This window comes from Triticum urartu, chromosome 2A, assembly GCF_056163025.1.
Source record: "Triticum urartu cultivar PI428250 chromosome 2A, HENAU_Tu73, whole genome shotgun sequence".
Taxonomy (NCBI): domain Eukaryota; kingdom Viridiplantae; phylum Streptophyta; class Magnoliopsida; order Poales; family Poaceae; genus Triticum; species Triticum urartu.
In genome coordinates, this window is record NC_141874.1 from 687,749,432 (window position 1) to 687,770,613 (window position 21,182).

At 42.8% G+C, this 21,182-nt stretch overlaps 3 protein-coding genes across 5 annotated transcripts; 2 read left to right on the top strand and 1 right to left on the bottom strand.

Annotated features, from left to right (window-relative positions):
• Nucleotides 1–383: 383 nt before the first annotated feature.
• On the top strand, nucleotides 384–10,036 carry LOC147986740 (uncharacterized). 2 transcript variants are annotated; one of them, XM_087544930.1, is made up of 20 exons: nucleotides 384–663; nucleotides 1,593–1,748; nucleotides 1,833–1,936; nucleotides 2,403–2,489; nucleotides 2,574–2,649; nucleotides 2,754–2,828; nucleotides 2,953–3,006; nucleotides 3,408–3,467; nucleotides 3,633–3,749; nucleotides 4,456–4,550; nucleotides 4,678–4,880; nucleotides 5,870–5,967; nucleotides 6,145–6,248; nucleotides 6,316–6,481; nucleotides 6,580–6,702; nucleotides 6,916–6,998; nucleotides 7,773–7,914; nucleotides 8,455–8,484; nucleotides 8,673–8,743; nucleotides 8,842–10,036. In XM_087544930.1, exons 2-20 carry the CDS (start codon nucleotides 1,710–1,712, stop codon nucleotides 9,461–9,463), a joined length of 2,349 nt encoding a protein of 782 aa, XP_087401056.1. In that variant the 5' UTR covers nucleotides 384–663; nucleotides 1,593–1,709; the 3' UTR covers nucleotides 9,464–10,036. The 2 variants fall into 2 exon arrangements, with proteins under 2 accessions (XP_087401056.1, XP_087401057.1); XM_087544931.1 differs by lacking the exon at nucleotides 384–663 and adding an exon at nucleotides 1,155–1,177.
• An 89-nt stretch (nucleotides 10,037–10,125) lies between these two features.
• On the bottom strand, nucleotides 10,126–11,086 carry LOC147986741 (protein NOI4-like). Its single transcript, XM_087544934.1, has 3 exons — nucleotides 10,914–11,086; nucleotides 10,567–10,818; nucleotides 10,126–10,483 (listed from the first exon to the last, which is right to left on the bottom strand). The coding sequence occupies exons 1-3, from the start codon at nucleotides 10,935–10,937 to the stop codon at nucleotides 10,445–10,447; spliced, it is 315 nt and encodes a 104-aa protein (XP_087401060.1). The 5' UTR covers nucleotides 10,938–11,086; the 3' UTR covers nucleotides 10,126–10,444.
• Nucleotides 11,087–14,671: 3,585 nt separating this feature from the next.
• LOC147986742 (uncharacterized) lies at nucleotides 14,672–20,434 on the top strand. Of its 2 annotated transcripts, XM_087544933.1 has the most exons (20): nucleotides 14,672–14,830; nucleotides 15,413–15,513; nucleotides 15,599–15,768; nucleotides 15,972–16,169; nucleotides 16,278–16,448; nucleotides 17,111–17,197; nucleotides 17,303–17,398; nucleotides 17,541–17,618; nucleotides 17,705–17,809; nucleotides 18,044–18,127; nucleotides 18,206–18,265; nucleotides 18,363–18,431; nucleotides 18,503–18,646; nucleotides 18,733–18,824; nucleotides 18,901–19,018; nucleotides 19,130–19,218; nucleotides 19,302–19,386; nucleotides 19,493–19,584; nucleotides 19,695–20,044; nucleotides 20,149–20,434. In XM_087544933.1, exons 2-20 carry the CDS (start codon nucleotides 15,432–15,434, stop codon nucleotides 20,175–20,177), a joined length of 2,199 nt encoding a protein of 732 aa, XP_087401059.1. In that variant the 5' UTR covers nucleotides 14,672–14,830; nucleotides 15,413–15,431; the 3' UTR covers nucleotides 20,178–20,434. The 2 variants fall into 2 exon arrangements, with proteins under 2 accessions (XP_087401059.1, XP_087401058.1); XM_087544932.1 differs by having other exon boundaries at nucleotides 18,044–18,265.
• Nucleotides 20,435–21,182: the final 748 nt, after the last annotated feature.

Genomic DNA, 21,182 nt, shown 5'->3' on the forward strand with positions numbered 1-21,182 from the left:
ATCTCCAAAACGCACCCATCCCAATCACGCCGGCACGCGGGTCCCGCAAAGAGCGTGGCCCCGCACGGCAGAGACCGCGTAGCGTTTTAAAGGACCGAGGTACGTGCGGCAATGAGTGACTGTAACGCACCCTCCCCGCTGGCGCAAAACCTCCGGCGGCACCGAGGAATCTAGCGCCACCTCACTGGAACAGGGGACCCGCGGAGCGCCGGGCCCGCGCGGCAGGGAGACGGCCGCATATACCCGCACAGCTGGGCGGAGACTCCCCAGCCCAGCGCCCCATGCCGCATCGAGACAGACGAAGCCCAGCAAGCAGCGGCAATAGCCGAGTAGATTATTCTCCCCAAAGTCTCTCTCGCGATCGAACCCTCGCCCTCGCCCTCGCCCCCCCGTCTCGTCTAGCCTCCCCACACCCACACACCCCCGTCCCCTCCCACCCCCCGCTCCTCATCCCGCGATTGGCGAATTCGATCGAGGGTTTCCCCGCCCCAGGCGCCCCCGGATCCAGCTCCACGGCGCCAGCTCTCCAGAAGGGCCCCAGATCGCGTGAGAGAGGACTGCTCACCCGCTGCTGCTGGTTTTCCCCTCTCGTCAGCCGCCGCCGCCGCCGCCGCCACGACGACCACCAGCTGGACCTCTCCGCTGCGCCTCCGCTGGCGTCCGGTGAGAAACTCCGCTCCTCCCTCCTCCAGTTGAGCTCCCGGCCGCTGCTGGCTCTGTAGTCTGTATCTACTCAGTTTCGTGTCGCGCCGGGCGGTGCTTGTGATGTGTTTGGCCGCGGGCTTCGATTCGATGCGTCGGAGATGGGGGATGACAGCGGGTTTGGTTTGCGTAACTGGAAGCTAGTTGGGGGATGACAGCGGTTTGCGTTTGTGCGCTTACTTTATTGCGTGTCCGAGTTGAGTGGGTGGGGGCGGCTGTGGCGTTGTTGTTCGCTTTAGCGGTTTCGCTTTCGGGGATTGGTGCTTGCGGTGCTGGAGGCTTGTAGGATTCCCCTGCCTTTTTTAAGCGGTTCGGCTTTGGAGTTCGGAGATGCGGAGTGGGGAGTTTGGGGGCATGGTATCTGTTTTAGCTGAGTTGATTGATGCGCTTTTGTGCTTCGCTTACCAAGTTGATGCGATCAGTCCCAGGTTCCGTAGTTTGTTGCCTTCGCCCTTTCTGCTTCGAGGAGACCATGGTGGGTTGGCTGTGGCTCTAGGCGCACTTGTGTGAGGATTTGGAGTCTGGGCATTTGGGGAATGCATTTTTGCTGTGAGTTGGGTGTTTGTGAGTAGGAGGTGCTGGTTAATACAACGCGGTTACCATTTTGGGGGAACTTTCTGCTCTTCACTTCTTAAGGGTTTTCAGTTTTGCTGGTATTTGTGGCTGTGCTTGCAGGGGGTCTGTTTGGCCTCTTTGGTCCATGTTCTGATTTTAGGTTTTTCCCATTTAGTGTCTATCGAAATATCTTGAGGTATAAATACCAAAATACAGACAATGGGTTGATTGTAGTGTGTGAAGGATATGCATGATTACTACCGATGCTGACTCTTCGTCATCAATTGAAGTATTGAACTTATTACTCCGTCTCATCTCACAATCAACTATTTCAGGGTCTATTCTGAACTGGACATGAATCAGCTTACAAAGTGGACATCTGAGCATTAAATCTGCTTGGTTTGTGAGACTGTGAGGGAGCTGGATTCTGACATAATTTGTTGTTGTACAAGATGTTTTGGCATGTACCTGGACTTTCTGCCGCATCACCGGTGAGTGCTTGCACTTTTGGTTATATCTTGTGTAGGGAACAATTTGGAGTTTTTATTTAATGGACATTTTTCTAATTCTTTCAGGTGGATACTATTTTAGACAAGGAAAATTTTAAGTTGGAAGACCTTCTTGACGAGGATGAAATAATCCAGGAGTGCAAAGCACTGAACACCCGCCTAATTAATTTGTACGTTTTCTCTAACACTGTTTCTTTGTGTTGTTTTTTCGTTTCTCCGAGCTGTATTTTAACATTTATATTTTATTTGAATATCATCATTTGCTGATATTGTTTTAACTTTGCTTATGTATGATTATCTATATATAGGTACTTAGTATGATTGCTATTCATGTTTCTGTGCTCAAATCCTAATATCTGTGTTAAATTTGGCCTAAAGTTACTACTTGAGCTTTGACCTGAAGTCGGCTGCTTATATGATTATCTCTAAATCTTATTTAATCAACAAATTGAGGTTCACCCTTTAACTCACTGTTCACTGTTTTGTTACCTGGACTGGTCAATGTTTATGCTCCAGAAGATGAAAAGCTATGTATCTTTAGCAGGAAATAATGTTAATATGTATTTAAGACACTACAATTTTGAGAGCACTGTAAGATATATACAATAAACTATCCGTTCATTCTGGATGTTGTAGTTTGCGAGACAAAGTTCAAGTCGAGTTACTGCTCCGCTACATTGTGGAGGAGACACCTGAAGATGCTGAAAAGAAGAGGATATTTAGGTATAGCAAGGCTAATTTATAACACCATTTCATCCTTTGTCCTAACATGAACTTCGCTCACTGTGATTAGTGTCTGGTTTGCAGATTTCCTTTTATAGCTTGTGAAATATTCATATGTGAAGTGGATGTCATCTTGAAGACATTAGTGGAGGATGAAGATGTATGTCTTGCATTTAGCTTTCTATTCATCTTGATGCAATAATGTTCTCTTAGCATAGTGTAATTCTTTTCTTCTGCAACTGATTAGTTGTGCTGTCTGTGCAGCTTATGAATTTACTTTTCTCCTTCCTGAAACCTGACCATCCTCATGGGACTTTATTGGCTGGCTACTTTGGCAAGGTATTTATATGCAATCATTGACTAGACTACTGGGCAATTTTGGTTTCTCTCTCGCTGATTAAATGGCAATGCCCTCATTTTTTTTCCTGACATTTTAAGTGGACATCATTGTACTGCTTTCCAGGTTGTTATTTGCTTGATGATGCGGAAGACACTCCCACTTATGAATTATGTGAAGGTTTGTATAGTGTCATCTCTTCTTTTGTTCGTCCATAAGTTATCACCCATGTCAGGATTTGTGTACCTTAATTATGCATTAGTACGTATCATGATGAATAGTGGTTGTTGTATGTTTAGCATACAATTGAATTATGTGGGAGTTTATGCTTATGCTGCAACAGCTTCTCTAGAGTAGCCAGCTTATATCAGAATCAGTGACTTAGCATGTAGTAATAGAACCAAACACTAGTTTTACAACTGTTCGAGGCTTAAACATCTGTAAAGCCATTTCTGGCATCTCCTTTTTACATGTGTATTTTATTTATATTTGTGGAGGAGTATCCATATCATTAATTTTCTCTTTATGTGTATTTCATTCTAGCATTTAAATTTTTGTGTGCTGTTGTTTTTCTCCTGCAGAGCCATCCTGAAATAGTTAGTCAACTTGTTGATCTTATTGGGATTACTTCTATCATGGAGGTTCGTTTACTACAATCATATTTGCCCCATCTATCAGTGGTTCCGACACTGAAAAAGCAACCCCTGGGCCTACATGCCAGTGATACACTCAGTATACTTTGTGTTTTGAGTAAGATTAATTAAATCCTCCCAGAAAATTTGATAGTTTGTTGGTCCGTATTGCAGGTGTTGATTCGCTTAATCGGCGCTGATGAAACTATGTATTCAAGTTATGCGGATTCAATGCAATGGTTAGATGACATACAAGTCCTTGAGATGATTGTTGACAAGTTCAGCTCATCCGTAAGAACTAAAGATTACTTTTAGCATCCAACCATGTCAATTGTTCACCTGTACTGTTTATTGGATTTTCAAACTATTTCAAAATTGTCCCTGCTGATGTTTGTCCGCACCATGCTACTCCTAAAGAAATGATGTGCCCTGAAAGGCTAGCCTTTTGCATATAAATTGATTAGCCAAAATGCCATTGTTCTCCAAAAGCACCATTTGTGAGTTAGCTGAAAATTGAATAATCTTTTCTAGCAGAAACTTGCTCAAAATTCAACGTATCACTAACATATGTTATGTATATATGATGCCTAAGGATAGATTTGACTTGGGTTTATCTATGCTTATCTGTTACTTTGGATTGGCTACAGCTCTCCAGTCTGAACTTTAATGACTGTTAACTCTTCTTTTGAAATAAATAATCATCTTCAGATGTTAGCATATTCTGTCCAGTTTCCGGTTTACATCTGCACGGTAGTTGTTGTATAGTTCTTGCTCTGCACCCATACCAATGTAAGGTGTCAAACAAGCGGGCTATGCCCATGTATGTTTCACCATTCTATAGCTACACCATGTCAAGTTTTAAGGTGGCTAGATTCTTTTCACAAGTTATGTATGAATAGCGGTCATTCTCCACTGTTGAAATTCCTCTCATTGTTTCTAGGGGATTTGCGGTTCATGCTTTTATTGTCAACGTGACTCCTTTTAATTTCCATTGCAGGATTCTGCTGAGGTTCATGCAAATGCTGCTGAAATCCTATGTGCAGTGACTAGATATGCCCCTCCAGCACTTGCTACAAAAATTTCCAGTCCTAGGTGCTTAATATTTGTGCTCTCTTACATTGTAGTACTAAACATGCTATCTTGTCTTGGGATTTTTATAGTTTCATTTTGGTATTGAACACACCTCTGTATTCTTTTCTCTTTTACTTCGCATTTGCAGTTTTGTGGGGAGATTGTTTCATCATGCTTTTGAAGATTCAAGACCTAAATCAGTGCTGGTCCACTCACTGTCAGTGTGCATATCTTTGTTAGATCCTAAGAGACTTGTATCTGCGTCCTACCAAGCTTTCCGTAGTCAGTTAAGTCATGGAACATTGGTCACTGCAAGTCCAGAAACAGTTAACGGCATGCTGGATAGCCTTGGTTAGTGGTTGCTTTAGCTATTAAGTTTTTATATCTTTTCACATGGAGAGACACCAGCTACAGTGCTTAAATGTTCATGATCTGCTGCTAGTTTTATATTATGTATCTTTCATAATCCATACTGAAATACAAATAGCAAATGATACACATAATGAAGGACTAGTATAATGTGGAAAAATAAAATTGAAGGACTAGTAATTCGGCATGTGCAATGCATGTTTTACAAATATCAAGAACATGGACAATCTAAGTATCCACGAAAGCGCAATGTCTTTGTTAGTCATTGACCTGGGCAATTTGTTGAGAGAAAAAATGATTAAAGGATTAATTTCTTTTCAAGTGAAGATTTACTCTTAGCCCTCATTATGAGATAATTTGCAAAGGTCAAATTTAATTCATGAGCTATTAGATATGATTGTATTGTATGGTTGAGATCATTTGGATTCTAGCGAAGTTGTACCTTTTATAGTAGCACAGATACATGTTATATTTCTCTTTAGAGAACATGTTTTATATACATCTCAGAAATAACATGAATACTTTGTTAGTTATCTTTCAGTTTTAAATCCCACACAATTATTTGTGTCCATTCTTTCTACACTTAGTTCTGTTAAGTACTAAATATGAAGTGCGGACGGTGCCTATATTCATTACTCCTGCTGATACAAAATAAGTGTCGCAGTTTTGACCTAAGATTAGTTCAACCTTTTAGTTCAAAAGTGTGACACTTATTATGGATCGGAGGGAGAGGTTGTTAAAAAACTAATGTTCAAAGAATTGGACGATTGATTCCTCTCTTTCTCCATGGCCTGCTTCCCATAACTGGCCTTACTAAAACTTACGAAATGCTAATTTGACCTAAATTTCCGGTTAACTGCTGACTTTCTTTGCTAGCTCACCCGAAACTCTGTCTTCAGGAGGAAAGCTTGCTTGAGTACCTTGCTTGAAAATATCCTTAAAGTTTCCAAATTCCTGTCCATCACTTTCAGGTGATTTGTTGAAGCTGCTTGATGTTTCATCAGCTGAAAATATTCTGCCGACAACATATGGCAGCTTACAGCCTCCTCTTGGAAAGCATCGCTTGAAGGTATGTGCTGCTTAATTTGTTTAGATGTACTGCTTTGAACTAGTCATAAAACGAGCACTGCTTTGTAGACATTTGAGCTATTATTAGTCATATGACTACTTATATGTTTCTTTACTCCGCAAGGTAATTGCTATGCTTTCCATGTTATTATTGATGGTGGTTATTTTCCCTTTTCAGATTGTTGAGTTCATCTCTGTCCTACTGTCTATTGGTAGTGAAGTTGCTGAAATGCGTTTGATCGACCTAGGAGCAATCAAGCATGTTATAAATCTATTTTTTGAGTAAGTTACGCGATGCAATCTGCTTCACATAATCTTGTTAAAGAGCTGACAAAGAATTCACCATCAGGTACCCTTTCAACAATTTTTTGCACCATCATGTGGAGAACATCATCGTTTCCTGTTTAGAGAGTAAACAGGATCATCTGATTGCGCATGTTCTTGATGAATGTGAACTTGTTACAAGAATTTTAGAAGCTGAGAAGAACTCTGCTCTGTCAACAGATTTAACTAAGGTACAAAATAGTATGTCACTGTTGATTTCTTACTCTGAACCAGCTGATGGTTCTATTACTTCTCCTGCTGAAATATTCATTTATTACTCTCCTTGCAGCGTACCCTATCTTCAGAGGGAAGAACTCCACCAAGGGTTGGATTTGTTGGTCATATTACACGCATAGCCAACAAGCTCATTCAGCTGGCCAACAGCAACAGCACAATACAGTCACATTTGCAGGTTTAAATTTAATTGTGGATGGAAAGTTTGCTACTATTTCCCTTGCTAGTAATGGATCCCTTGTGTGATGGCACTATAGTAGACATGCAATAACATCTTGCCATATCTTGCCAAAATTTCTTTGTGTATTTACCTTGCCGCTATTATATGGCCTGCACTGAGCTTTGGTTGAGCCCATTACATTGAACTTTGTTACACTTAATTGGATTGCAGCAAAATTCTGGTTGGACTGAGTGGCATGCTAGTATCCTAACAAAGCGTAACGCGGTAGAAAATGTTTACCAATGGGCTTGTGGGTAAGTGTCACCTGACTTCTGTTTTATGTAACCATCTTCTGTAGCTCTGTATTTGCATGTGAGTTTTTCTATTGAATCGTACGTTCTGTGTTGAGTTCTCCTTTTTTCATGGCTTCCATATGAATCATAATGCTGTGCTCTGTTAAATGAAAATGATACACACCAGTATGATTTGTCTTAAGAATGTGATGCGTTTAAGTGCATCAGTGCTGCTCTGATCTCCAAAAGTGCATATTTATTGACTTGTCAGTCACTCACTTTTGTCAGAGGAACTTTTATCGGTAATGCTGTGTTTCTGCTCAATTAGGCTGCCTGAATTGTTGATTTTGGTTGCAAACAGTTGTCATAATTTTTTGCTCCATAGCTACTGCCTACTGCCCTGTTGTTCTGCTTTTTTATTTAGATGGACATATGACTATTCTTTATGATCAAATTGCACATCGAAGCTTGTGTGAATGACACTGCTTCAACAAAACTTTCGCTACGACACAGTTGCACGAAAGAAAAATACTGTGATGTTTCACTTTTAATAATAATCAGTTGAAGGTGACCGAGTTTTCCTCGAATAGAGGAACCACTATTCTGGTCACCCATGCCTTGCATGCCCACATGACCTTAAAAACTTCAAAAAGGGCAAGACAATATGCATGCATTTCATCTATGTTTTCTGGGTGTTATTCCAGTGTCCAGACTTCATGTATGTGCTTAACTTGCTTTGTTAAATGTCCTGCATTATATGGGGAAAGTCACCTGCTGAAATATTTCTTTGGTCAGCCGGCCGACGTCAATGCAGGATCGAGGTAGGGACAGCGACGACGAAGACTTCCGAGATAGGGACTATGATGTGGCTGCACTTGCTAGCAATCTGAGCCAGGCATTCAAATATGGTATTTACCCTAGTGAAGATGTTGACGAGGTCAGTATTTTCTTCTTAAATACCACTAGTTCTGTCAAGTATAGCTAATCACTTAGTATAGAACAGTCGTATTTGATCCCTTGATTTGGCATGTATTTTTTAGATCTTTCACACTCATCTAATTTGTATAATGTCTCGGTTTTTGTGAGTACTTCTTTAGATAATACTCCCTCCGTTTCTCAATATAAGTATTTTTAGAGATTTCAATATGAACTACATACGGATGTATATAGACATACTTTAGAGTGTAGATTCACTCATTTTGCTCTGTATGTGGTCCATATTGGAATCGCTAAAAAGACTTGTATTTAGGAACGGAGGGAGTACTAGAATAGTATATATGCAGTCTTATTGCTGTTTAATAATGTAGTATATGGACCAGTGTTTGTTCCAAATTCTAACATTTCCTACAACGTGTAAAGCTAAATTTATGTATTAGATCTTCAGCGTATAGTGATATTCTATCGATTATGAGCTTACACAGTACATGCTATGTTCAGATTCATCTGATGAATAACTCTTTTGTGGGTATGTATGCAGGCTCAAGCATCACAAGAGCGGGATGATGAGGTATGCTCACCTTTGCTTGCTTAAGTTCATGTACCATCATGTACAGTATCTGATAACATGACAATATCACATTTTGCTTGCTTAAGTTCATGCACTATTATATACTAGTATCTGATAGCATGACAGTATTTATATTTCCTGGTACATGTAATGTGATTGTCTGTTTTGGTTGTTACTATCTGCTGTAGGATGTGTATTTTGATGATGAAGCTGCTGAAGTAGTTATTAACTCTCTTCGTCTTGGTGACGATCCTGATAGGTATTTTCTTGTCCATGCAAATTGGCTATATCTTTTTGGAAGTACATTCCATTTGGTGTCGGCAAAATGAACTGGCTGATGAAAAATATGCTTTGCAGTGGCTCCCTGTTTACAAACTCCAATTGGTTTGCGTTTGATGAGGATAAAGCACTGAATGATGGCCCAGAAGCTTCCCTTTCAGCAAATTTGGAGTCGCCTTCACCAAATGTGGATGATGACGATATGGATGAAGTCGTTCTTGGTGACCCTATAGATGACACAAAAGGCTCGGATTCACTTTTAGCAACATCTGACAGGGACTTGAATGAAGGGTCTGGTCAAACAGTACTGTCAAATGGCCCTGTTGATAAATTGGAAAATGACATCAGACCATCAACTCCTGATGTAAAAGAGAGTCCAGCTGAGTGTGTTGAATGGACGGAGGAAGATGCTGAACCTGGCGAGGTATCAGAGAATACTGCCGTTCCATGTAGTGAGATTGGAAGTGAGAAGGTGATGGATGCCACTGATGGCGTTATGCCTGGTACAGGACAAGTAGAAGAACAAGGAAGTGAGAATTTGGTTGAATCCTCGGCTCCTGATACCACAGTAGAAAAGACATTACCACATTCGCCGGATGTCAATTCAACTGGCCATTCTGAACCAGCTGATGGAAGCGCTAATGTGGAATCTCCCCTGGGTGAACAGAAGCAGGAACAGGAGGAAAGTCAGGAGAAATAAAGTGGATCCGAGGGTAGCCGTATATCACAGTTTTGTTCACCATGGTGCTCGATGCCGGGATGGCTTGTGATCTCATGGAGGTGCAGTGCAGGTGCTTGGGGAACCAGCGAGACCGTTCTTGTCTAAATAGCTCAGGGGCTGATGTATTGATATTCTGCTGTACAATATGCATTAGATTGCCCTGCCTTGCGCCCAAGATGCAAAAGATGTCGCTTGAATTGAACATGGTCTAGTCGAGCTGCTCGAGCTTGTCTTACCTCAGAATTTTTTTGGAGGTCTGTTGTTATGGTGTCACTGTACTCGGTCTGTTGGCGGCATATGGCGCAGCATGTTGATAAAGTAGACATCTCTATCTTTCTGCAATCACGGTGCTGGGTTGTACTGTGCCGTGTCCGGTAAATAACTGATTATTGGTGATATCCGGTTCTGATACTTGTTCATTATTCCTCTAGGTGGTGCTATTATTTTAGTAGTACTAAAATTTTGACTGGAATTCAGACAGCAGATTATTATTCTCGTATGCACAATATGTAATACTTTGGATACCATTTTTGTTTTTCTAAGTGCTTTTTACTCGCTGTGTCCGTTCAAGCTATTGATTTTTTTTTTTATAATTGCTTTCAAATCAAATGTCTGCCAGGCCACATGAATCGAACTTGTGATTGTGGTGATGAAGCGAACAGTTCGTGTTTATGGCATGATTAGCATGAACATTTGCAAAACAATAGGGTAACAAGTCACAGGTTGTTTTACATAACTAGTCACTTCCCCCCTTTTATTCGACACAAATTATTCATACACATCAACGGGAGACATCACTCGTCGATGATGTTCTGCACGTGAGATGCGGCGACCGAGCAGGGCCAGAAGCACCACGATCGCCAAAAGTTCCACCGTCGCCTCCCGCCGAGTACGTGCTTCTGGTCGTGGCGCGGCGAAGTATCGGATCTCTCTCACCAACGACGGCAAGCAGCTACGGCATCAGAATCGGCAGCTGGTGCAGGAGAACCAGCTCTTCTTCTGCGGACAAAAAGTTGGTGGCGTCAATGCACGCGATAAACCAAGGCACGCCCGTTGCGCGCGCAGAGAACGCACGCACGTACCTTGGACCGTTTGGGTGTCGCCACCCTGGCGTACTGGTAGCCGTTGCCGGTTTTGATGGTGCCGTAGCCGCCGTCGGCCTTCCTGAAGGCCGGCGGGATGCCCGGCCTCCCGGGGCCAGCGGTCGTCTTCTTGTCGTCGCGGGCTCTCTGGAATATGACGGTGAAGCCGTCGGCCGTGGCCGGGTTCTTCACGTCCCACTCCCCGAACTTGGGCAGCGACCGGCCCTTGTTCTGCGCGTAGTGTCCGGATTTCTTGCCCACACACACGACAGGGGAACCAACCACGTCAACCACAGGTCAATTGTATGTACCGCCCGAACCAGCGATACAGTATAACGTGCACGCACCGTGGGGTTGTTCGCCATGGCCATCGAGCTAGACCGCGCGAGTAGGAAGGATTCAGACGACCGCCCGACCGGCCGCCGGGCACGAGGCGAAGGAGATCGAAGGCGAGGAGGAAGCCGCGACCACCAGGAGAGAATTGGAGGTGGAAATGGACGGGAGGGTGGTGATCGAAGGTGGAGGGGAGGCCCCTCGTTTTATACTGCGGCCGTGCTTGGAGCGGGGGAACCTCGTCCGTTCCTTTCCCACGCAAAAAATAGGCTGGCGGTGTCTCCCTCGGAACCGGGCTTCGGGCCTTCCTCACCGGCCGTCCAGGAGCGCCGTGCAAATGGACGATGCGCTGCAAACTGCATGTGACACGTTGTTTTTCCCACCTCTAATAATGGACGCGACGAGGCAGGCCTCTTTTCATTGGGGAAATTGACGATTTGCCCCTTTTAACCAGTTACACTATTTTTTTTCATAAATAATTTGGATTGCTTACCACATGTGTCATGTGGTAACCAATTTACACTATTTTTCATAGAGAAAAGTATATTTTTCATCCCTCAATTCTTCGTGGAGTTTAGATTTGGTCCCTCAACTCCAAACCGGACAACTTGCACCCTTAACTTCTCAAACCAGACAAGATTCATCCCTGGTCACGGTTTTGACCGGTTTTGGTGCTGTCCCACCCCTGTTTTGACCGTTCCGACTCAAATTTGCCTACCTTTTTCAAGTCTACGTACTGTTTTCAAATTCGGTTACTTTTTTTAAATACGTGAACCATTTTAAAATGTGTGTACTTTTTTTAAATCGGCGTACTTTTTTCCAAGTTCATGTACTTTTTCAAATATGGATATTTTTTAAAGTTCATTTATTTTTTAAGTTCATTTAATTTTTTAAAATTGATGCACCTTTCATATTCGAGTACATTTTTTCTGAAAGAGTTCATGAATTTGAAAATTTTATGCGAATTTGAAAAAAGTACGCGGATATGGACTTCTTTTGCGCAAAAATATGTGGATTTCAAAAATTATTTCAACTTGAAAGAAGTACGTGAATTTCATACAAAGTTCATGGATTATAAAAGCAACACGGATTTGAAAAAAATGCAGACTTTGGAAAGCATGTGGATTTGAAATAAGTATGCGAATTTCAGAAACAATTCATGGCTTTGAAAAATACTTGGATTTGATAAAGTTACACATACTTGGGAAAATACGGGGATTTGGAAAAAGTACGTAAATGTTAAAAAATCATGGATTTGAAAAAAGTACGCGAATTTCAGAATAGTTCGCTGATTTGAAAAAAGGTATGTTTATTTTTTAAAAAATACGCGACCTTGAAAAAACTACGCGGAGTTGAAAAGTGTATGTGAATTTCAAAAAGTTCACGGATATAAAAAAATTACAGGAATATGAATGAGCACCGGTCAAAACCGGGGTGAGTCAACACCAAAAACCGGTCAAAACCGAGTCCAGGGACGAACCTTATCCGGTTTCGGTAGTTGAGGGTGCAAGTTGTCCGGTTTTAAAGTTGAGGGACCAAATCTAGACTTCACCAAGAGTTGAGGGACGAAAAGTATACTTTTCTCTTTTTCATAAATACAGCTGAACTGATTACCCAAATACCCATTGAATAAAAGCTGTCCAAATTGGTTGAACTGAATCGATTTTCGATTCACAAGAACTAGCTTTGTCCGTTCCTTGCACTTCTCCGTTTGTCCCCAACCCCGGCGGCTCGCTGTCCTGCTCCTCCTGCCCTCGCCTGTTGGACGCCCGACCTGTCATGTTGTGCTCACTCTCCCCGTGATGTGCAGTGATGGCTACGGCCCTCTCCTAAGTTGTGTTGCTGCTGGATCGTCGCCGGGTGCCATAGTCGCATCATGCCATAGCCGTTGATGTTGTTGCAAACGCGAGTGAGGCGTCGGGCGTCGTTGTCCTCGATACAACAAGTTGACTCCGGCTCAGGTAGTACTATCCTTCTCCATCCATGATTTTTCGGTGACCAAGTGCTCAAGCGGCCAAGAACACAAAGCTTGCTTTGAAGGCCAAGAAAGTGGTTTTTGCGCTCGTCTAGGGAACAATATAAGGTTGAAGAAAGTGTTGAGGAAGAAGTCGACACATCGTGAATGGTAAATGACTTTGAAGAAGACTTGGCCTTCTTGGTCAAAAAGTATCCGGGCACCATGGCAAACGAGGGGAATAATATCAAGGGAAGATCCTTTGTGAGAAGAGAGTGGTACAATTATGATAGCCCGATACACTTTGTTCATGACTGTTCCTGACAGCTACTCCCTTATACGTTCTCCAAACTTGAAATACTATGGCACAAAAATTGGAAATCCAAACTAGAGACACCACAAGAACACACAGATGACTAATCCCACCACGAGTGGTTGGTTCAAATGGAGTTGTAAATTTTGTCCATGATCACTATCAACATGGACTTGTCCTTCTTTTTGTTTTCTTTTCAAAAAAGCTTACGGTTCCTCTGCCTCCCGCCGGTCTGTCTTATCTCTGGTGGCTCTAGGTCCATGGAGGCACGATGGATTGTGGCCCTTGCTGCCAGGAGGGATATTGCACCGTTTTTAGGCGTTTTTTGTGGGTTCGCTTACGTTTTATATCCTATTCAGGAAGACGAGATGGTGGCAGCTCCCTAAAGATGGAATAAGGTTCTCCCTGTCTAGCCCCCAATACTGTAATGCATCTAGAGTTGTTAGAGGGCATGTGAAGGTGGGTATTCGACAGATCTCGCGAGATTTAATCGATGCTAGTCTTAGGTGGATCTGTTTGGATCCAGTCTTTATTCGTCTTCGTTCATGTGTCTACATGTTGGATCCTTTTGATCCACACTTCTCTTCAGTGGCGCTAGTTGTTGTTATGGCGCGCTGATCCTGTGGGGCCTTAGCACGATGATTTCCCGATCGTCTACTAAAATAATTTGTCACGATGATTTCCTGACAGTCTACCAAAACAAGTTTGTCCCGACTTCGGTGAGGGAAGGTGATGACGGAGTCACGCGTTCGGCTAGCTCCCGTGCTTGTAGTCGTCAGTAGGTGGTCTGGGACATGGATGCAATTTTTGTTATTTCTGTCATTCTGTGTTCTTTGTAGTGCCATGACATGATTAGTACTCCCTCCGTTCCTAATATTTATCTTTCTAGCCATCTCAAATGAACTACAACATATGGATGTATGTAGACATTTTTAGAGTGTAGATTAACTCATTTTGCTCCGTATGTAGTCACTTATTGAAATCTCTAGAAAGACAATTATTTGGGAACGGAGGGAGTAGATCGGAAGTTTCCTCGCAAAAAAAATTGTCCTTTTTCCCCCTTGAGCTATCGTTATTAATGTGCCCCGCAAAAAACAATTTTGATTTTTTTAGAATACAAAAAAAACTATTTTGAATGTGACGGACCCTTTTTTTAGAACAATGTGATGGACTTTGATTTTTCCTTTTTGTGGTTTTTTTTAAGAACATTTTGATGCTAGACGGAAATGTTGGGCCTACGGATGTGATGGATTTTGATGCTAGACGGAAACGTTGGGCCGGCGCTGCACAAGGCCCACGCACGCGGTGCCCAGCAAGCTCGGACGGACCAAGGCCCGCAGGCGGAGGAAAAAAAAACCTTGGCACATTTACAGACACACCCCAGCAATTCACTATTTCCAATATCGCACCCCAAGCCGAGCATTCGCGCGGGCCAAGAAAAAACACGAAAGCAGGCGAGGGGAAAGAAACGCAAAAATCGCATATCTGGCGGCCGGAGGGCGTGGCCCTCAATCAATCGGGAGACCCGGTGCGGTGCCTCGCCCTTCCTATAAACACCGAGCCGCCGCCGTCTGCCTCGCCCAAACCCTCCCCAAAACCCTAGCTGATTCGGGGAACTAGGGTTCCTCCCCGCCTCCACCGCCGCCGCCGCCAAGCTTCCGCCGGTGAGTCGCCCCTCTCCCCCCGTCGACCGTTTATTTCGCTGTTCCGTGCTCCCCTGCGTCGATCGTACCCGCGCTGATCGGTGGACTTCGGGCGCTCGTGATTCGGCGACCTGAATTCCGAGGAGTGGCCGCTCCTCGGACAGCGCCGTGGCGTGGTCGAGTTCGCAGCTGCGTCGCCCGTAGCTGGTAGCGCTGATTTTGTGTTCGCTGCGAGGCTGGTCGGTTCGAATCGTTTGTACCTGTAGGATGCTCTCTGATTTTTTCGGTTTAAGCCTCTACGAGACAAAATCCTTTGCAATTGTCGAGCGGGTAGGATTCAGCCCGAGATATGCCCTGATTATGCTTAGCCATAGATTTTTTTGTAGTACACGTTGGTAGTCCTGTGCTGCTTCGTTATGCTGTTCCGTGTTTATGTCTAGTTGCTGGTATTAACGAGCTGCCCATGATTCGATGAAAACTTACCCTGAGAAATTCTGTAGCTTGCGTAGATGGGTAGATGAATTGTTTTCCCATACCAGGGTAGATGAATTGTGCGTTGTTTGTGTTTGTTGCTCCTAAGTTGACGCCCATCTCCTTGTGCAGAGCTCAGAAAATACATACCATGGGTAAGTCGAGCAAGAAGTCTGCTGTTGCGGTTGCACCTGCCTCTGGGCTGGTCCCAGATGGAAAATCTGGAAAGAAAGGTTTATATTTGAGTAACCATATGTCTCCTTGTTTCTATGTAGTAATATGATTCTGTGGCATAACTCTTGTGATCTCAATTTGCAGGCAAGAGGAATGCGGAAGATGACATCGAGAAGGCCGCCAGTGCCAAGAAGCAGAAAACTGCACCTGAGAAGGCCGTGCCTGTGAAGAATTATCTTAAAGTCAAGAAGGTTCCTCCAAAGAAGGTCGAGAGCAGCAGTTCTGATGAGGATTCTTCAGAATCCGAGGATGAGGTGCTTCACCTGTTGTTCTCTTTGCCTTTTTTGTTAAATAGTAACATGCATTGTGTATTTGAAGTTTATTATTTTAAACATGATACTGCATAGAATTATTCTGCATGAAGATAATTTGCATTCATTGCTTGTGTCATCGTTGTCACCTAGGTGTATATTTTCACTACTCTCTGAAATCAATTTTCTAAATAAATCTTCCCCAGGTGATGGTTCAACCAAAGAAGGCTGCACCGTCTGCTAAACAGGAGTCCAGCTCTGATAGCAGCGATGAGAGCAGTTCTGATGACGAACCTGCAAAAAAGCCTGCTACTGCTTCAAAGAAACCTGCTGCACTTGCTAGCAATGGTTCAAAGAAAGTCAAGTCTGACAGCAGCAGCTCTGACAGCAGCTCCGATGAGGATGTGAGTGTTTTAGTGAAATGTTCATAATTATTCTTTCTCCTTTTCTATCTACTAATCTGTATGTGATTTCCTCTTAATTTTCACTTATTTCTGTATCATCTTTCCCAGGTGATGGTCCCACCCAAGAAGGCTGCACAATCTGCTAAACAGGAGTCCAGCTCTGATGGTAGTGACGAGAGCAGCTCCGATGATGAACCTGCAAAGAAACCTGCTGCCGCTTCAAAGAAACCTGCTGCAAAGACTGAAGATTCAGATAGCAGCAGCTCTGATGAGGATGAAGTGAGTATTTGTTTCCATGACATCTTCATAATTATTCTTTCCCTTCTATTGCCTAATATGAGTTGTTACATAGTCCTCAAATTTTCTTTCTTGTCTCATTGTATGTTAAACTTCAAGCTTATGCTATTAGCTAGATATGTTCGTTGTTTTATTTCCCTTGATGGACCTCTTGCTGATGCAATATGAAAATAGGTTCCGTTTTTGCTCCAGATTTTTAATTTGTATGTTTTTCCACAACAACACATCTTAGTTGAGACCTTGAACTGCTAAATTTCTTCTGAGCTGTGTCTTGTGTGCTGAAGGAAAAATGTATGTCGAGTTTATTGTGTATTGAAGTAATGAATATGGTGCATGACTATTGTATATCTAAATCAATAAATTTGTGAATGCTTACAAAAGGTATTGTGATGATTATTGGCATATAATGAATGAACTTGAGCTGATTTTATTTTCCAAAAATACTAACATAACACATGGGTACACTCAATTCTGAACTCAACCACTAGCACTGTTATATGAATAATGAATCAGACAGTGAGTACTCTATGTGCTTGGTCTCATACTTCCCGTTGTTGCTATCATGGTTATTTTGCGGAGTATGCACAAAGTGCCAGTCTTCACCAGCAATATTTTGTTAGTCCTGAGTGTAACAATGTATGCAGGATATGCTTCCCGCTAAAGCACCAGCAACAGCCAAGAAGATTGAAGAATCCAGTGAAAGTTCTGATTCTGAAAGCTCTGACTCTGAGGTAGTCATTTAACTACTGATTTCGAAGTGGAAGCTTCATCTTTAAATAGCACTTTTAAATATTATTTTGCCTGATTTCACCATGTTTCACTTAATTGGTTTTCAGAAGCCAGCTACTGAAGTGAAGAATTCTGCGGTTGCCACTGCACAAAAGAAAAACCAGGACGGCTCTGACAGTGATTCTGATGAATCATCAGATGAGGTAAGATCATATTTCTAGCAATGTATCTCTATGTGAGATAATTGAGTACAAAAGCATAAAACATATTCTTGCACTTGCCATTCCTCTTATCTTGTCGTTTAATTCTCAGATTTGTTGGTCCTAACTGGATAAACATTTTCAGGATATGGTCACTAAAAAACCAGTAGCCAAGAAAGTGGTAGAATCCAGTGAAAGTTCTGATTCTGACTCTGAGGAGGAGGTAATCAGCCTACTAGTTATATGAAAACTAAGGCTTCATCATTCTTTCTAAATAATGTGATACTAACATTTTCAATATATTTCCAGGATACCACTGCTAAACCAGTTCAATCTTCCAAGGCTGTTGCTGTTAAGAAGGGCAAAGAATCTAGTGATAGCTCAGATTCTGACTCAGATTCAGATTCTGAAGAAGTAAGTTCTCTGTTGTACTCCCTCTGTTCGGGATTACTTGTCTCGGAAATGGATGTATCTATAACTAAAATACGTCTAGATACATCCACTTCTGCGACAAGTAATTCCGAACGGAGGAAGTACTTGTTTACTCTTGGTAACTTCTCTTGTGATATTTGTCTTTCACATTGTTTCGCTGCAAGCAAAATCTTCTGTCTGTGCCATCTTTCTAATGCGGTTACTTTCTGTGTCCAGGATACCACCGCTAAAACAGTTTCTGTGAAGAAAGAAGAATCTAGTGGCAGCTCAGATAGTGACTCGGATTCAGATTCTGATGAAGTAAGTGTTCTGTTACTTGCTTACTCCTGGTCACTTTTTTGTTGTGCAGGGTTTAAAATTCCTTCCAATGTTTTGCAGCCAGCAAAATCTACTATTCCTGCGAAGAGGCCTCTGACAACAGAGAAAAAGAGTGAACATGTACGCATAATTTTTAAAATTTTATTTTCTTGAAAGCATTGTCTTCTGTGATATTTGTTGTACATTAAATGATCTTGTTGTAATTCAATATTTGCAGTCCAAGGATGATTCTGATGATAGTTCTGATGAGAGTGATGAGGAAGAGCCTCCACAAAAGAAGCCTAAGGTGCTTATTTTTGGTGTTTGCTTTTCCGTCTGAACATTTTGATCCATATTGCATTTCTTACTCTATTTCAGGATTCATCTTCTAGTGCTGCCAAGCCAGTCTCTAAGGCTGCCAAGAAAGAAAGCAGTGATGATGATGACAGTTCTGAAGAGAGCTCTGACAGTGATGAGGAAAAGAGTAAATCGGTGTCGGTGGCAAAATCCAAGCAGAACGAAGTATGGTTGGAGTATATTTATGCTGTTCTAATTTTTCCTCTTATGTTTGATGGATGCTTGACTTCAGCCAACTTTGTTTGTTGCAGCCAAAAACTCCTGCCAGCAGTGGTCAAGCTACTACTGGGTCAAAGACCCTTTTTGTTGGGAATCTGTCATACAATGTGGAGACTGAACAAGTGTAAGTTTGTGAGATGTGCTATTATTGCATCTTTTCTGAAAGATGTTCTTAACTTCATTTGTTCCACATCCTGTAGGAAGCAATTTTTTGGGGAGGCTGGTGAGGTTATGGATATTCGTTTTGCTACCGCTGATGATGGGAGCTTCAAGGGTTTTGCACATGTTGAATTTGCTACAACTGAAGCTGCTCAAAAGGTACTTCACTATGTTTCTTTGTGATCCATGTAGTCTCATCAGCTGATCTGTGAAGTAAGCTTTTAATTGCCATCTAATTCTATTTGGTTATCCATGTTCCGACCCTGTTAGGCATACGAATTAAATGGAGGAGATTTGGCGGGGAGGCCTGTCAGGCTTGATTTTGCTCGTGAGCGAGGCGCGATCACTCCTGGCAGCGGGTGATTTTCTATCTCACTGATAATCTTCCTAGAAATTGCCTGGGCACGCTAACCATTGATGCGCCTTAATTTTCTGTTTTCAGGAGGGATAATAGTTCTTTCAAGAAGCCTGGTCAAAGCAGTACTGCCTTTGTTAGAGGGTTTGATTCATCTCTTGGGGAGGATGAGGTAATTCAAAGAGTTAAATGTGTCTTTTTGTGGTAAAAATCTGATTGATTTGATCGAGTGAAAAGTTTTGAGTCTTGTGTTATATCTAAATGTTTACTGTCACCAGATCCGAAGCTCGCTTCAAGATCATTTTAGCTCATGTGGAGATATTAGAAGAGTTTCAATCCCAAAGGATTATGATACTGGCGCAAGCAAAGGGTAAGTTCTTTGCCCAAAGCGCTCTGGCATATAGAATGCATCTGCTCCTAGGTCAACCCGTATCCTCGTTTCTTGTAACTGACTCTTGGCTGCTTGGTTTGGTCCTGCAGGATAGCGTACATAGAATTTGATGACATCAGTTCTTTGCCCAAAGCGCTCGAGCTGAACGGGTCTAACATTGGAGAAGGCTTGAGCTTGTTTGTTGATGAAGCCAAGCCTAGGGCGGATAACAGAGATGGCGCTGATAGTGGTAACAGGAGCGCAGGAAGATTTAACGGGGGTGGGGGCCGCAGAGGACGATTTGACGGGGGCGGGGGCCGCAGAGGTGGAAGGTTTGACGGGGGCTTGGGCCGCAGAGGTGGTGGAAGATTCGGCCGGGGTGACAGAGGCGGCCGGAGTGACAGGGGCCGTGGTCGGGGTGGTGCACCCCCCAGGCAGAGTGCTGGCACACCTAGTGCAGGTAACGTCCCGCCTACATGAACACCAGTCTGCTCTAGTTTCTTTTGCTTTCTGGCAGAGAAGTACAGTACTGGTTTTGACATTTGTTTGTTCTTTCTTTGGCAGGGAAGAAGATAACTTTCGGTGATGACTGAGCGATGACTGAGCTTGGTGATTCGCGAGAAACTACAACCCGCTCCTAGTGAAACGCCAAACTAGTGAAATGTCGACCATTTTCGTTTTTGCCTGGAGACTCATACTTGCTGTTTTTATATTATCTTATTATTATTATTATTGTGGACCGTGGTGGTTATCTGCCAGACTATGTCGGCTGTTTGGGAGATTTATACTCGTGATGAATTTTGGTCAGATATATATATTACCTCCTGGCTTGCCTTGTTTGACCTTTTAATATGCATATTTCATTTGTTTGCTTGGGGTATCCAACTTAGCTTAACAGTAGTGAGAAGCACTTAAAATGTTAAAGAAATGTCTTAGAGGGAGTAAGATTTAACCAGGGAGAACTCATCCCTGCACTTTTGCAGCTAATGCAACGGGAAAAATCATTGTAGATGCTTATACAACATCAAATATTACTGAATATTGTTGGCCCCTGAAACCCAAAAGATTTTCGCTTATGGTTTTCACCTTTAACCTACCCCAACTTGTTTGGGACTAAAAGGCTTTGTTGTTGATTGTTGGCCCTGCAACGTGTTTGATCTTTTGTATAAAGATAGGCTGGGCCATGAGTGGTTGCAGCATCGCCCATGTTGTGAAGCCTTTGCAATGCTAGCCCGCAACATCGATGGCCACGCTGTTCAGTCTCATGGCACGGCTAGCAGCCCGCCTCGGCACCTCCGCTTGCCGCAACACTGTGAGCAGCCACGTTACTCCATTTTGCGGGGGAGATTGTAGCAGCTGAGGTGCCTGCGAGGAAACGTGGCGTACCTACATGCTGCGATCCTGATTCCATCAGGCTGTCGCACGCATGGCAGAATTTCCATCAGCCGCGCAGGTAAGCAAAGAAAAGAAACCAAATGCCAACAGAAACTGTTTTTCCCCATGAAAGTGTTCTTGTGCATATGTAGAAAAAATCATATAGTTTCTGTTTTTCCCCATGAAAGTGTTCTTGTGCATATGTAAAAAAAGTCAGATTTTTT